The sequence below is a fragment of the Gigantopelta aegis genome, chromosome 9 (genome assembly GCF_016097555.1).
Source record: "Gigantopelta aegis isolate Gae_Host chromosome 9, Gae_host_genome, whole genome shotgun sequence".
Classification (NCBI taxonomy): Eukaryota; Metazoa; Mollusca; class Gastropoda; order Neomphalida; family Peltospiridae; genus Gigantopelta; species Gigantopelta aegis.
Window position 1 is genome coordinate 72,872,577 of NC_054707.1, and position 17,244 is coordinate 72,889,820.

General features: G+C 35.0%; 1 protein-coding gene across 8 annotated transcripts; it reads left to right on the forward strand.

Annotated features, from left to right (window-relative positions):
• Nucleotides 1–1,827: 1,827 nt before the first annotated feature.
• LOC121380552 (probable splicing factor, arginine/serine-rich 6) lies at nt 1,828–14,741 on the forward strand. Of its 8 annotated transcripts, none has more exons than XM_041509410.1 (6): nt 1,828–1,986; nt 5,677–5,688; nt 7,903–7,943; nt 11,641–11,733; nt 12,991–13,169; nt 13,962–14,741. In XM_041509410.1, the coding sequence occupies exons 1-6, from the start codon at nt 1,866–1,868 to the stop codon at nt 14,290–14,292; spliced, it is 777 nt and encodes a 258-aa protein (XP_041365344.1). In that variant the 5' UTR covers nt 1,828–1,865; the 3' UTR covers nt 14,293–14,741. The 8 variants fall into 8 exon arrangements, with proteins under 8 accessions (XP_041365344.1, XP_041365345.1, XP_041365346.1 ...); XM_041509411.1 differs by having other exon boundaries at nt 12,994–13,169; XM_041509412.1 differs by having other exon boundaries at nt 11,641–11,727.
• Nucleotides 14,742–17,244: the final 2,503 nt, after the last annotated feature.

Sequence of the window (17,244 nt, forward strand, 5' to 3'; positions counted from 1 at the left end):
AGAAGAAACAAAGAATAAATATGTTCTTAGCAGTTTTTTCATTCCTAGCTATGACTCCGGGGCGAAGTTGTACAATTACCCCCCCCCCCCACCTGGGGGGGGGAGCAAAGCCGCCCCCGCCGACCGGTACCTCAGCAGAGGACGACAGAGCCGAAGGCCCCAGCCGAGTCCCCAGAGGAACTACGAAGGCCTCAGGAGTCCCCAGAAACTACCTACTCGGTCCTGGATACAGCGATGTACCAGAGGAAGAGGAGGGAGCCACCGACTTCTACTCCGAGGATTGCGTCTCCGGCGCGGCGGTCAACTTTATCGACCGCCACCGTTGAGTCGCCTGTTGTTGCTGCTGCAGGCAAGAGGAAGGCTACTTCGCCGACCCACCAGCCCGACAAGGCACCGCCGCAACATCCGTCTACCCCCCCCCCCCCCCCCCCCAGCAGAACCGGCAGGAGACTGGCACTTAGCTGTGGATAAGATCAAGCCACAGTACCGGAAACTTCTGCAGGGGAACACCGCTGATCCGAAGAAGCTGAGATGGAAGTTCCTCAACGTGGCATGGACCAAGCTGCCCGACGACACGCATTTTGAACTTCACAGCATTAGGTTGGAAGGAGAGCCAGCACTTGTGGTCACACAGCGCCGTCAGGACGTCTATAGACACCCGATGGTCAAGGCAGTCTGCGGCGACGCTGTGTAGGCCTACCTGCACGTGATACGGACCCTGCTTCACAAGAAACATCTGCTCCCCAGCCTGGACAAGGCTGCCCCTCTCAGTTCTTCGAAGTCACCAACCTTCCAAGGGCTTAGTCGGACTTTAAAATTTGTGGCCTGCATTCAAAATTTTATGTTTATTTTTTTGTAAACAGTCCGACGCAGTTTATTTTGGCAGCCCGTCTAAATTGCTCAAATCATCTTCAAACCTTTTCGGTCGAGTATTCTAATTTTTTTTTTTTTTTCACTTAAATTTGTGTAGCTCAATTTGGTTTCGGTCTTCGACCTAACTACTAAATTCGTATTCCAAATTCCGCCCACCTCAAACTTACCCCCCCCCCCCCCCCTCCGGCCCGGACCGTATAGATCAGACTTTAAACTTTTATACCTTCGTTCAAAATTTTATGTCGAAATTACTTCTTTTTTCTTTTTTTTTAATATTATTAAATAGTCCGATCCTCTCTTCTTTCTCTTATTTATTTTTGGACTGTCCTTCTAAAATGCATCAAATTATATAAATATTCGGCCGAGCAGTAAATTCATTTTATTTTTGGCTTGTAATTTTTTTTTTTATCCTACTAATTTCTTTTACTAATTGCTATTTTCTAAATTCTGTTAATTTTCACCCCCCCCTCCCCCCCCCCCCCCATCCATCCCAAGTCAGGCCACCGATTGTATCGGAGGTCGGACGCAGGATGGGCGTCTTAAACTAGTTATCTATCTATCTAATTTCTTTTTGACCGCACGATCTAATCTAGCGACCAAATTTAATGAGTAGAATTTTCTTTATTAATTATATTAATTAGAGATGCGCATAAAATTTTTAAAGGCCCACTATTTAATTTTTTGGATGTAAATTTCAAAATTGTCCTATTAATTATTTTTTTCTGTCCCGGAGCAAGTCACTGGCTATCCAGAGACAGGCCCCGGGACGGACATGCTCGAAACTCTAGTGGTATATGAGCATGTTAAAATTATTCGCACTCTTAACAGTTATCAGATGAGTTAAAACCCATACTTATTTATGAAAGAAAGCAGTTGGTCTGCGGCTACTTAGTGGCAGTTTTGTGTCCTTTCTTAGTAGTTACAACCCTTGGTTATTTTGTTGGATTTCAGTGTGGAGGAGGAAAACTATCACAGAATAAAAAGGAAGAAAAATGTCTCGCAGGTCAGACGGACAGCTATTTGTTGGGCGTTTAAATAAATCCATACGAGTTCGTGATCTTGAAGAGCTTTTTGAGCCATATGGACGTATGATTAGATGCGACATCAAATATGGTTTGTATATTTAGTTTTTCTGATAATAAAAATATTAAAAACAAAAGGTTTTTTTTTCACCGCTGAAAAAGGAAGCCATTTTTTTTTCTCGCCTGAGCATAGACTCTGATGTTGAGACTCGAGGAAGTAATTAATTACCTCACTTTATATTGTACAATCACCCACCACATTATTAGACTTAGTTTAATGCACTGAAATCAAAAACCAATATGTTTACAAATGTGAAAATGGTCGCCATCAACATGTCACAAACTTGTGACAAAGCCCGGCGTGGTATGCGGTCAAAACGGCCCTATGATGACACGGCCCTGAACATGTAAGTCAAAACGGCCAAAGAAAAAAGTCAAAACGGCCAAAGAAAATGGTCAAAACAGCCAAAGAAAAAAAGTCAAAATAGCCAAAAGAAATGGTCAAAACGGCCAATAGGTACTATCACGTTAAAGTAATTCCCATTAGTAATAATTAGTAGGCCTAATCAATATAGCCTATATCACAGGCAGTTCAAAAATATGTATAAAAACAACGGAATCACTGGTAACAATTTATTAGCCTACACAATGCAATTTACTATTGTAATTAAGACTATCAATTAACATTTTATTTAAAGGTTTACATTTATCAAAAACGTAATTCACTATTGTTTAGTATCTATGTATACCTTTCACAATATATATGAAGTATCAATAAAATAAATTTTTAAAAATTGACCCGCTTTTAATATATTCGCAATAAAAAGTTGCGTTTTTCCCATCGCTTGCCAAAAAGCCTCTGAACTCAAGTCACGTGACCCTGTGACGCGCTAACCGGCATAACATGAAGGTGTGATTCGCAACCTTTCGGTCATTTTACATGGAAGTGGAACACGTGTATTTTTAAAACGCAAAAATGTTATTCTATTGAATTGTATTGTATGTTTGGAATATTATTCTGAAGATATCTTTCAAATGTGAAACATGGTGAACCATTGTTCGGTGTATGGATGTACAAAAGCTGCAGTTAAAGGCAAAAGAAGTTTGCATATTTTTCCGAAAGACAAACCGGCAGTATTTCAAGCAATTGGGACATGGGGATTCCCATGGTATTTATCGATATAAAACCTGCTTTTTCACTCCATTTGATAAAAACGTGATCTAAGTGTGTTACAGGTTTGTAGATTAACCAAATTATAATTTATTTTCACTGGATGGAACTAGGTAGGGTGTGCGACTTTTTCACTTTGGCCGTTTTGACTTCTTTAAGGGCCGTTTTGACCAATTATTGTTAAGGCCGTTTAGTACTGGGGCCGTTATGACTACGATCCTCCCGGTGTTAGGCCAGATTATCGCAGATATGAATTTACAGTCAATCATATCGTTACTGAATAGTAATTAGAAAGAAAGAAAAAACATGGATAAAAATAAACTAGACCAGCTCCAACAAATGGTTTATAATTTAAAAAAAATGTATATTGTTGAATAAGTTATAGTATAATAGTGTTATGAATCCATGACATTTCACCCCCAGTTTGACCTCTTTGCCCCATGTGTCCTCATTTAATCGAAAACCGTATGACTAAGAGGAGAAATGGTTGGTGTGCATGCTCAGTCATGTCAGGCTATCAATTTAACAACATTAATGATTACCTTGATCAATTTAGAAATAAAATGTATAAACCGGTAAGTACATACTCACATATTATCTCTCTTCCATCAAGAATTGCACCAAGTGGTAAGAAAACGTCATTTTAAAAGCATTATCGAAAAACATACTATGACGTTATCAACGTAATGGCAACAACACAAAATCGGCTTTTCCCGCGAAAACAGTCATGTGACCTGAAAGCAGCTATTCGGAAGTGACTTGTCATTACTGAATTGGGAGTGCTAGCAGACATGTTTGGTTGTGTGGATTTCATTGTGCACCTGTTGCTGTTTAGGCATGCATTGCAGCATTCAGTAAGATTCCAGGGTACAAATTAACTGTAACAATACATTTCATGGTGCATCAAATTTAATCATTTTTAAGGAAATTTGTTTTAAGTGTACTTCCTTAGCAAGAAGTTGTTGTTGTGTCAACGATCGAACATGCACATATTACAAAATACACGGAAGTTAAATAATATGGTTTTCGACAATTGGCAGTACCACTTCGCCCCCAAGTCATGAAATAAAGTAAAAATCACCATGAACAAAATATGATCAGACGATAGTTCGTGGAAACAAGACAGAATGAGTTCTGATCACGTGACAAGTTTGGCACCAAATAAGTGGGGGTTTTCAATCGAAGATTGCCAAATCCATAAAATATAAAATGTTTTCATTGCTCAAATAAAATATAACTTTCATTGTGTGTATTAGACATACAAATGGATACAGATATGGGACAAAATAAAGGCTGTTAAATTATGTTACGGTAGCTATCGTAAATGCTTCGTCAGTTGCTTTTTCTTCCCACAGCACAGCTTGTTTCCTTCGATGTCCAGTGTGCAGACTGAGTGGGGTTTTTTTAATGTGTAGAAAAAAGTGTGCATTTGCATTTAGCGGAGATGGGTGCTGTAAAATATAGTAGGATGCAGGAAAATAAAGAGGGGCGCAGAAAAGTAAAGGAGGGCGGCTAAACGTGAAAGGAGGGCGGGGCGGGCCGGGTCACCCCTTTAGTGGTGGTGTTAAACAAAACAAACTTTTAAGATGCAGGAATTGCATTTGAGGACATCTAGTTTTCAAAATTTTATGGGGGAGCATATCCCCAAAACTCCCTAGAAACTTTGTGCCCTCAATCTCGTCAGGCCCCCCCCCCCCCCCCCCCAATGTCGACTTGCTTCCACCGTGGCTGTGCTATGACCATTTATCAAACAAACGTCAATGAAAGAAGAAAAATATTGTGAACTAACAGGAGACAAATTTTGAAATCTGAGATAACCGTGGCCAAGTTACTTTCACTTTATCAATGGTACTTCTATACTACAGTGACATTCCAAATGTTTGTTTTTTAAAGCTCATTATGCGATGTTAGTACTTTTCAACTTTTTTGACACTTTTGGATTCCTGTTTGCGTTAAAATCATTTTCAACATTTATAAAATGTCTAATATATAGCGGTCAGTGTACATTGCTCTACTCATAATGAGCATTTAGTTTAGACTGTTCACAAGTTGCAATATAACGTCTACTGGTTTGTTGCGAATCAAGTATCTAAAAATGTCTAAAACATTTGTCGGAATACTAGTTAAACCTCATGGTCTTGAAATTACAATACTCAATTGTACAATGAACTTCCTGTAATCGGTCATGAAGTTTGCAAGTTTTAATTTCTGTATGTCTACAGGTCACGACGTAACCGATTTGCGGTTCGCGTAAAATTTAATTTTGCTTAACTGACATACGGACAGAATGGCGGTTTGTATGCACTATTATCCGTGAATTTTTTTTGTGTAAGTGCAGAGACTTAAGAAATCTTGTAGAATATGGGTTTTTTTATTATTATGTACCGACAAATTATTTTCTGGCAGAAAGCCTGCCATATGACATGTTTGTTTCATGTACTCTAATTTATGAACATAGGATGCGACATAATCATTTTAACATTGTAGGTAATAATTGTAAAGTATTTTAAAGCTATAATTTGTTGAATTATATTTGACGGAGGGTATAATCTTGGACTTAAATACCTTTTCTTCATTTATTCTAATTGAATTTTGCTCTCCTCTTTTCAGGAGCTGAAATGGGTAAGAGTTGAGAAGATCCTGCACACAATTGGTGTTTTATTATATGGTTTGATTGGTTTAGTGCAGGCACTAATCTAGAATCAGGGTTGCAGAAATGGAAAATATTTCACTAGCCCGCCGGACCAGAACAAACTAAAATTTACTAGCCCGGCAGACTTTCTACTAGTCCGTCAACCTGTAGGATATATTATTGTTCAACAATATTATAATATACTCTTGTCTTCACTTCAGATTATATATATATAATTTCTCTTTTTCTTTAATAGCAAAAAATTAACATAAACATCATGTAGCAAACGGAAACAAGACCCAAACCTTGACTGATAAATCAGTAAATGTTGAAACATTCTGGTAAATACTAATTTTTTCACATTTTTAAAATATAGATTTACAAAATTCAAGTGGCATGTCGAAAGTGTTTAACAGAACAATCTATTCAGAATACACCGCAGATTCAATGCAATATCAAAATATGTATATAACAAATTAAATTTGTCGGTAAAAAAACGACGGATCACCTGTCGGAGACTGGTAGTCACATTTTTCAGCTCATCCATCAGAATTTTTACTCGCATTGGGCGACCAAGCGAGTACTTTCTGCAGCCCTGTAGAATGGAAACCATACATTTAGTAAACATGCTTTATTCCATTCCTAAAGTCTCATGCCAGAGTGAAGCATGAGACTGACCAGTTCTAAGTGAGCTACAATATGTACTTAGTTTAATCAAGTCTGGACAGTCATGTTGATATCTGTTCATAATTGTGTAACTTTTGTTTTTGAAATCGGATGAGGTCCAATATTAATGTTTTCCCCAGAAATGTGGCAAGGCATGGTAGCCTAAACACTTTTGTATTTTTTTTTAACCATTTTCATGGCACAATTTATTTTTTCATTAAAGACTAAACGTTTATTGAAATAAATATAAATGTAATTAATGTGCTTGCTTTAATAAATGATTGGCAAGGTATATAACAGTGATATTTTAATAGTTAATACATTTTCTGAGTGTTTTATAAAGGCAATTTTAGAATTAATTATTGAAAAAGGCTTGTTTGACGCTGATTACAACAAGATGACAATATACTATTGAGGTATGGTGCCACACCATGCTAAAACCAACGGGGAAAACACTAAATATATAGCAACTTTACTTTTCACTGCTGGTGGTAACAAGCTAATTTATGGTAAAAATAAAAGCCATTTCTCCGGCTAGATTAGTGCTTGAGTTATTTGTGTTACTGTTTAAGTGTTGATTAATGTATTTGCATATATCATTTGTATATAAAAAAAATTGTATGGTTTTCTGTTGTAGAAGACACATTCTGGATGTTCCGTAATTTTTAATGCTTTTAAATTACGTAACCGACATGAACGGAACACAAGTGGGAGTTGACAGATATTAGACAAGTAGATGTATTTTATGGAAATTTTGTTTATTGCAGAAGATTTGTTTATCACACCCTTCAAAATTCCTCATTTGAATAGAATTTTAGGTATCAGTTGTTGTTTTTTTATATATAAACTCTGCATGTTTAAAAATGCCCAAATTGGTCACACCCCACTTTCGTTTCAAGAGAAACCCAGTGTGCATGAATACCGAACCTCATTACAGCCAAACCATGTGGATTCTTGGTGAAATATCAAATGTAATTTTAAACAACTGTCCGTATCACAAAGCTTAAGAATTTATTTTATATTCATTATAATTATCCTTCAAATATGGATTTGTGCAAAAACAAGAAGCAAACTTTTCACAACATGGTACACAGGGGAGCTAACTATCTACTGTAGGTGAGATTTAATTCAACTTTACGCTGGTGTTTCTTTGATTCTTCTGCACAGCACAGTATACTGAGCTAGACTGAAGTAAGTCTATATTCATGTATTTCGATGCATACATATCTTTATAGGTTGTCTGTATCTTGGTCAACTATTAATACATGTATTGGAAACTGAATAAATAACTTTCACAGTGTTGGCATTCGCCAATTGCAAGTTTTAATAACAAATGGCAATTTTTATTTGAATTTGGCCAATTAATTTCATGTAATAATTGATATTTTGTCACAAACTGTGTGTGTGTAAACTTTGAAAATTTAATAGATAATTTGGTAAAAATTTCTGCTGACCAGAGCTAGCCCTGCCTTCATGTAACAAAGTAGAAGATAAATGCATACATTATCATTTCTGATTTTGCTTGTACATGTTTTCAGCATACGCTTTCATTGATTTTGAAGATAAGAGAGATGCCGAGGTAAGATTTTTAATTACTTTTGTCTTGTTATTGACCATCATAAATAAATAGTTTCACAGCCAGGGTTGATACCATCTGCGTACATGTACTAAAATTGATAAGTTGTTGATAGGAATTTTGATAGAAAGAAAATTTCAACATCTAATTTGAAGAAGTAATTTGTTTATTCCATTTTATATCCAATGTCAAATGCAGTGTAATGCATAATATTAATAATATATAGTCAAAACTTGTTACACCTTCCATAAAATTTAGTATGTTCTAGACATATAAGAAATAATCATGTATTGTGGGGTTTTTAAACGATTGTCTGTTATTTCGTTTACGTTCATTGGGGTATGAACAAAAAATAGTCCGCAAAGTGTATGAATCGGAGAAACATATTTTGAATTATGTTTGGTCCATAAGACAAGTTGTCCATATAAATTGACATCAATCAGATGTGACGTTTCCTGATGACATAATTTTTACGTTCGAGTAATGAACACATTGCTGTTGCTACGTCTGAACCATTGGGAATGTAACAGAAGTTTAATTATTGTATATTGTAGCCAATATTTGTTTAGTTAAATCAAGAATGGGTTTAGGTTCGGTTCAAATAACTGGAATATATTTTGAAAATTATTATTTCTTTGCTTTGAAATATAATTGGGTGTTTTTGCTGTTTAATGAGACTGAAACATTGCAGTGACAATACCTAATTCATGAGTAGCTGTTTCAACCCTGTTCTGGAAAGAGACTTTTAAAACATGGATGAGTTTATTTTACTGAAGTATTTTTATTTATAACCTTTATTATAATAAGGGGCAATCAATTGAGTGCTTGCGTTGCAGGATTGAACCACCTCAGTGGATCAATTCAACTGATTTTTTAATTTTTTTTAATCATTCCAACCAGTGAACCACAGCTGGTTAAATGCCCCGTGGTGTGAGCTTTCCTGTCTGTGGAAAATTGCACATACAAGATATATATTTGCTGCTAATAGAAAAATGTAGCAGGTTTCCTTTGATGACTTAAGTGTCAGAATTACCAAATGTTTGATGAGTAATTAATCAGTGCTCTAGTGGTGTCTTTAAACAAAACAAACTAACTTTATTATAGTAATTGAATTTTTTCAAAGATGCAAATCGTGTGTGTATATATATATATATATATATATATATATATATATATATATATATATATATATATATATCATATGGCTTGGTGAATGACAGGTGTCTTTTCTGTTAAATGTAACACTTATTTGGTGAATCTACTAATAGTCTTCATACAAAATTACAAATTAAAAAGTTCTGTGATATTAATTTCTGTATATATCGTCACTGGAATGTAGTTACATAGGACTTTTTATTAATTTAAATTAAAGTAATCGTGTCATTTTGTAAGCTTATTTTTAAATATAAATGTTTTTGATACTAGTTTCTTTACAGATATAAACAAACATAGCTTTTTTATATTTACGAATATATTGCATTTCATAATTCTTAACTTTTGGTGCCAAATGCATAAGCTTTGATATGTGACTTTGTTAGTGTAACCATCCCCACTGTTGCTTCTGTTTTAATTAGGTCAGTAGCATAAAATAATTTTGCATTGCATAAAGTTGTGCTTTGTCTTTTTGAAATTGTAATTGGTCACTTAATGTAATTTTTTTAACACTGACTAAATGCATATTTGAGCATATACATTTGACACCCATTTAAAAACATTTTGCAAGATTTTAATTGTGATTACCATTAACTTCATTTAATAGTTTATTCTTTAAATTGTTAAGCTGAAAATTTAAACAATATTTGTATTATAATTTAACTAGTGATTTCAGTATGAAGACTATTGTGATAAAATTTTGTTTTTAAAACAATATTCTTATTTTGTAGGTTTTGTTTTTCAGTCAAAATTGCAAGAAGAATTTTTTGTTCCATGTTGATCATGCACACTTGGATCATTTGCATTTACATGTATTTCGATTAAATAACGCACCAGCCATTGCCAGAAAATTTCTTCTGAGTTTCTCCGTCAAAGAGAGGCATGCCAATTCCATAGAACCACTGAGGTGCCATTGACAATGACCCTTAGCAGCAAGTCTACATTTGCCATAACCCAGGCCAATCCCACGCGTCAATGACCCATGTCTCTGGGTCGAAACCCTTGCCAGTTTTGTGCATGACCTGATCACGATCATGTCTCCAAAGTTTTGACCATGTTTGACCAAGCCGAACATGCCTACATGTTGCTCCTCCATGTTGCATCATCTTTCAAATCTGTCCAGGTGGACCATAAACCTCCATGGATTTCAGTATGTGCTTGAAAGATTTTTTTTTCTTTCTACATGTATATATACTTGATCCTTTTTGGTGTGTGTATTATGTAGCTTGCCTGCATTTTTATGTGGATGAGCTTGTGTCATAAAATATTCCTACTTGAAACAATATTTTTATTTGGAAATGGTGGGGGTGGGTGGGTGGGGGGTGAGTGGAAAAAACAAGTATTAACTCATTCAGGAATTTTGAACAATGTTACAAATTATGGAAGCTTGAGCTTGTAATACTTGTATGGTTACCAGTATATTCAAATAATTTACTGGTATATAAAACTTGCAGTGATTGTATAGTACCGTTTTCTTAAACTGTTTTAATTAACCTCTGTAGAAAAGTGAGTGGGTGCTCTGAATTGTAATTTATTCCTTTGAATGTAATTGCATTAGTGGCACCGATAGCTGGTGACATGTGGTGATCGTTTTGGAAAGCACATCACATTTGTTTGATAGCGAATAACTGGTACGGTACTGGTATGGTCTGGCTATTCTTTTATATTACCATTTATCAGTTTGCTAGTTTATTGCTGTACAGTCAGTAACAGGTGCACAGGGATAGTCAAGGATGATTTGACATGCAGCATGGGATTTACTAGTTTTATTAACATCCATTATTTTCCACAGACATTTTTATGTTCTGTGTTGTTAAGCTAACCACTGATAACTTTGACCGCTAATAAATGCTATTTAATATTTAATTTAATATAATTGTAGTTATTAACTACAATCAGAAGGGTTATGATTTGGCAATTTATCATCTGAAAACTGATACAATTGTTGTTACCCTGTCAGCTGTGTGTGTGTGTTTATTTATTTTAAATTATTAAGTTACAATGATTTTTAAGTTAAAAAAAAAAGTTGAACACTATTTTTGTCATAGATTTAATATTGTTGGGAATCTCAGTATTAATTGATAATTTAATGTCTTTTTGTAAATTGAAATTGTTTTAGTGTATCGTAATAGTTAATTCCGATGTGGTTCATTATGGTAAATACTTAATTATAATAAACGTGTGTTCATCTTGATTTATTTCTTCAGAGTTTCTGCCAGAAAGTACGGAGGGTAAAATGATGTGCCCTAAAATGCATTAATTAATTAATGCATATTTTTTTTTTTTTTTAGATAGATGATAGTATAAGATCTGCTGTTTAGAATTTGTGAAAATACGTGAAATGCAGTGTCCAATTTCAAAAGATTTCATACCAATAACCACCTACTAATGGCACTTTTGATACGTTTTATTTTTATTACGTACCCTCAAATTATTTTCTGACAGGAAGCCTGTGCTTAATATGTGAATTCCTCTGATTTATTAAATGAAAGTGATTTACTGTCATATGACATTTATATTTCAATTTAAAAATGGTTATTTACTTCAGGATTGTGTGAAGTATGAAAATGGGCGTCAAGTTAACGGTCAAGCGATAATCGTTGAGTGGGCTAAAGGAAATCCAAGGCAGCCCATGGTGAGGGTAAATTGATAGTTTCTTATTATTTATATTTATGTGTTGCTTACACGTCAGGGTTCATGCTTTGTACAGAAGTCATGGAATCATATGTTCCATTGTTCACATATTGAACACTTTTTGTTTTTGCATAACCTTCTTAGAGAATAATAAACTAATCCATGGCATATTTAAATATGTCAGGGTTCATGCTTAGTACAGAAGTTGTGGAACAATATGGAATTTTTTACATCCATTGTTGATATATTGAAGATTAAAAAAAAAGAAATGGCATAACTTTTCGAGAGATCTATAATTGATAACTAAACTATGGCTTATTTAACTGTCAGTGACCGTTGTTATCTTGAAGTTGGCCACTTGGTATACATAGGTATCGAATTGGTAGAATCCTGACTTGAATCTGAGGAGCACAAAACAACACCCTCTTTTATTGCAGAGAATGCAGATCTAAAAACAATTCCTACTTTGTCATCTATTTAGTTACCAAATGCAATTTGCAGTGATTAAAAACTGCTTTCATGCAATCAGTATCATCTGAAATACTTAATCATGTTCAGAGTTGTAGTTCCTCTGAAATGAAGAATAAAATTTTCACTGTCTTTTTTCATACATGAATGTCTAGAAACCATGGTGAGTATCATACCGTGAAGTGTTTGGTTCATTATACTTGAATATTTATTGGATATTTATTTTTACTGCTTTTATTTTGTAGCATCACTTGAAATCATTTTGACATTTGTGGAACTGGTTAGGAGTTAATGAATTTAATAATACTAATGTAATTACTATGCCATTTGAGTTACATAAAAAACATTAATGTCTGTGGATGACTTGATAGTACTTAAGTAATAGTTAGAGGACGAGAAACAATACTTTATCGGCGTATAAAGGTAGTGTCGCACGAGACAAAGGCGAGGCGTTAGCCGAGCATTTTCTCGTGCGACATTACCTTTATACGCCGATAAAGTATTGTTCTCGTCCTCTAACTGTCTTAGAGCAGAGCCAAAATCTCGTGCAGCAATACCGCTTATAAAGTGAATGTCTGAAGTACTTTATCGGGATATAAATGTACTTCACGTGACCAAATATGAAGCTCCCATTGGACTAGAAATTCAACTGTGCTCTAATGAGTGGTTAGCATATTTTCAGTTACACACACAAAGATAAATGTTATGTTTTTGTGAAAATGTGCAGTTGGATTACAGATAGTTATAATTTTACAAGAGTTCTTCGTATATTTGCTGTGATGTTTGGGTTTTTCAGCAGGGATATGATGAATGCTATAAATGCCACAGTGTAGGACACTGGGCTCGAGACTGTCCAGAGGAGCGTTATGGAGGTTACGGTGGACGAGGCGGAGGCGGAGGGGGTGGTGGGGGCGGTGGCTCTTGGGGACGTTCCAATAGGAGAAATCGATCACCTTCTCCTCGCAGAAGACGACGGTAAAGTTTTGCTCTACACATCTTTATAAACACATAGAATATTTCAGCATCGCTTACTAAATCAGCCAGTGCAGTATGATGCTCTAGTGGTGCCATTAAACAAAACAAACTAACATTTTTTTTCATGAAATGACTTTCAAACTGTACAATTGTTCTCCACTTAAGTGATTAGCAGTTCATGTGAATTTATAGTTGTGTACCTGACACATGAACAGAAAAACGGTTTGCTTGAAATATTGTGCCCTGTAATTTCATCGTCTATCACCAGTTGTAATCGGTTTGCACCAACCGACCTTCGATTACACATGGTTAAACTTGAAATAAACTTGAGACAGATTTAAATTATTAGAACTATGACATGTTTGGTTGAGCTCATTTAAATACTCCACACAAATTTCACCTAAATATCTATACATTATTTGTTTCCCTTGATTACACGACGACAAGCTTGAACTACAGTAGATTTTGCATATATTTCATCATATAAATTACATAATCATCACATCGGATAGAAGCGAACAAATAATTTCTTTTGTTTTATAATCGATTATCAGAAGTAACTATTAATGATCACCAATTTTTTTTTTTTAAATAATTTCTTTTCGTATGATTTTTCTTGTTTTCATTTTCATTCATGTAATGTTTATGTCCTCATCTTCAGATCAGGTTCATCAGAATGTCACTATTAATTGGTCACCAATTTTAGTTGATTTTTAGAAGTTGATTTTATATTTCTTTTCATATATTTTTTTCCATCTTTTGTGTATTCATGTTTGTGTCCCCATCTTTCAGATCACGTTCAAGGTCCAGAGACAGGAGACGTAGTCGGAGTCAGAGCAGTGACCGAAAGCGCCGGAGTCGGGACCGAGAGAGCAGACGCAGAAGCAACAGAAGCAGGAGTCCCAGTGACGACAGACGGAAGAGGTCAAAGAGCAGGTCCGGTAGTCCAAAGAGGAAGTTAGGCAGCAAGTCCAAGAGCAGATCACTTTCCAGATCAAAATCCAGGAGTCCGTCAAGGAGTCCTGAGTTAAACGGAGACAAGCAAAATCAAAGGTCACGGTCACGAAGTCGCTCACCTAAAGCACGAAGTAGATCAGCAAGCCCCAAGCCAGACCAGTTCTGAAGCTGAACAATTATGTCTTAAACAAAAATGGTGTTACCTGGATTTTACAGACTTCGAAATGTTATGCCTTATGAATATGTTTATAAATATGACTGAAATTAGCAGATCTGTGTTTATAAAAGCAAGCCCTACAGGGCCTTCATTAATATTCTTGTATTTTGACGGATCTATCCTCATCCATTGTGAAGGCATATTTTGGCATAAGATACTTATTTGTTCTGTCGTTCGTTCATCATTGTGTTTTATCATGGTGTGAGTTTTTTTGAAAGTTACTCGTGGCAGGTTTATTAAGAATTTTGTCATTTTAGTAGAGAGGTGTCAGTTCTTTTATTTTGTAGTACATCAGTTTGTTTACATCATGTACTGCAAGACATTACAACTGGTAATATTTTATGTAAAATCATGCATTTTTTTGTCATTACAGTAATAATAAAAATCTTTTAAAAGATTGATACTCTTTGGGTTTTATTTATAGGCTTATGTCAAAATCTTGTTGATATGATGTATTATTCTAGCTTTAATGTTTTCCGTGTTAAATACCATTTATCTTATGAGTTGTTTTCAAACATGTCTGATAATTGAAAAGACGTTAGATACGTTTTTAAACAAGTTGTAAGATATGTGGTATTTAACAGACATGAATTTAGTATTGTTTCTTCTACATTTCTTAAAAAATGGACATAAAAACTGGTGCATATAGTGTTTCAAAACATGTCTGATAATTGAAAAGACGTTGGATACGTTTAAGTTGTAAAATATGTGCTTTTAACGGACATGAATTTAGTATTGTTTCTTCTACGTTTCTTTAAAAATAGGCATAAAAACTGGTACCTGTAGTGTTGTTTTTAGGATGCGGCTTTGACATCTGAATCCTCCATTGTCTTTGCACGTCAATCTGCCAAGTGTGTTGGGTATTGCCATATGATCCTGTAAGTCGCAATATTTTCTTCGCTGGGTGTAAACGAAAAAATAATAAAAATTACATTCAGCAAGGGCAGGATTTAGCTTGATTGGTAGAGCCCTTACCTAAAAGTAGTTTTTAGGATTCCATCTTGGTTAGTGATTTCATTCTCTGAGTGTTCGCTCTATGCACCGTCTGTTTGTGATCTATCCATGTCAATGTCGGGGTTATTTTTTTTTCGTACCAGCCAGTGGTACATCAAAGGCTATGGTATGTACTATCCCGTCTGGGATGGTGCATATAAAAGGATCCCTTGCTGTTAATAGACAAATGTAAGTGGGTTTCGTCTAAGTCTAAAAATTGCCAATTATTATCCATGTGGTTCAACATAACCGAGTTAATAATAATCATACGAAGCACACGTGCAATAACAAGTGTAATGACTTAATTTTGGGAAGCGACGTCATAACATCGGGATTCATGTATTACCCGAGCTCTCGCTCGGGTAATACAATAATCCTGACCCTCGTTTCGTAAAATCAGTACGACACACAAGTTGTTATAATAAATCTCTATATGTTTGACAACCAATAGTGTTGTTAAACAAAACGAACCATTCTCCGAGCCTTTTTTTTTTTTCTTTCTTTTTTTCTTCCCCCCCCTCCCCCCATTCCAATCAGTGCCCTATGACTGGTTAGAAAATACAATGACCAATCAATGACAAAAAATAAAATAAAATTATAATGAACTTTATCAATGAAATGTGGTTACAATATTGCACATAGACTTAAGTCTGGACATTGCTTACTCGGGTATGTATAAGTGCAATAAAGTAAATGCGTTTCATAAAGAAAATAATTCTCAGATAAGATTGGGATAGCCATGTGTTATAATATTGCTTCCCAAAAATGTCATAGCTTAGTCATAATTACACAAGTTAGTATGTGCATATAGAAGATCCCTTTCTGTTAATAAAAAAGTATAGTGAATTTCCTCTGACTATATTTCATAATTATCAAATATCTGGGTGAGACTTGGGCTAATGGTAAAATATTTACCTGATATGCTGTTGGTCAATGATCAATCCCCATTGGTGGGCCTATATAGCTATTACTTGTTCCAGCCATTGCATCATGACTGGTATATCAAAGGATGTGGGATATTGCATATAAAAGATCCATTGCTACTAATACAGAGTTCTTATGCATCCTGGAATGGCCTTGAATTTTGTGATTTTAAAATCTAGGCATGGAATTTCCAGGAAAAAGCATTAAATTTTATTGTCATGGACGTTTAGGCCAAACATTTGTTCATATCTTTATTATATTTTTATTCTCATAACTTGTCAAAATTCAGACAATTTGTAATAAAAATATTCCTTGATTCATTTCATGTCCTGGAAAAAAAAAAAAAAAAAATCCTGGAAAAGTCCTTGAATTTTATGTTTTTCAAGGGTAAGATCCCTGTAATAGCAAAAGTAGCAGGTTTCCTCTCTAAAACATTACCAACAGTTTGATATCAACAGCTGATGATATATCTTTGTGCTCTAGTGGTGGTGTTAAACAAAACAAACTGCTCTTTGCTGCTACAAGCTACAGAATAAAAATATGATTTCCAGGCCCTGTGCTTATAAAACTTAGTCTAGACATTAATGAAGTCCAGACTTTAACGTAATGCTATTTGAATGGTGTTGCCATGACATTAAAGTCTGGACTTTATTAAAGTCTAGACTTTAAGGTTTATAAGCAGGGGCCTGTTTGGGAAGAATGGGGAATTCTCGTCTGAAGTTTTGTGTAGTTCCGCATTCTTACCTTCACTCGATGACTGAAGCCAACATTCTGTGTTTGTCTATGAGTATAATTTTATTTATCCTTGTAGGGATATATACCTAGGCAGGGAACATATTGTTTGCAGAATCTTGATTGGCGATATTTCTAGTTGATTGAAAACTGATCAGCAACTACTGCTTCATGTTTTAAAATTGTGTAGCAATCTCTGAAAGTTGCATAGTGAATCATCGTGGCATGATAATGAACACAATCTTCCCTGCT

What these genes read in the sequence shown, in the direction of transcription:
- LOC121380552 (XM_041509410.1), top strand. Translation starts at nt 1,866, where the DNA reads ATGTCTCGCAGGTCAGACGGACAGCTATTTGTTGGGCGTTTAAATAAA. An exon ending in CAAGGCAGCCCATGGTGAGG is followed by an intron (nt 11,734 to 12,990) that starts GTAAATTGATAG and finishes TGGGTTTTTCAG; the next exon opens with CAGGGATATGATGAATGCTA. An exon ending in TCTCCTCGCAGAAGACGACG is followed by an intron (nt 13,170 to 13,961) that starts GTAAAGTTTTGC and finishes CCCATCTTTCAG; the next exon opens with ATCACGTTCAAGGTCCAGAG.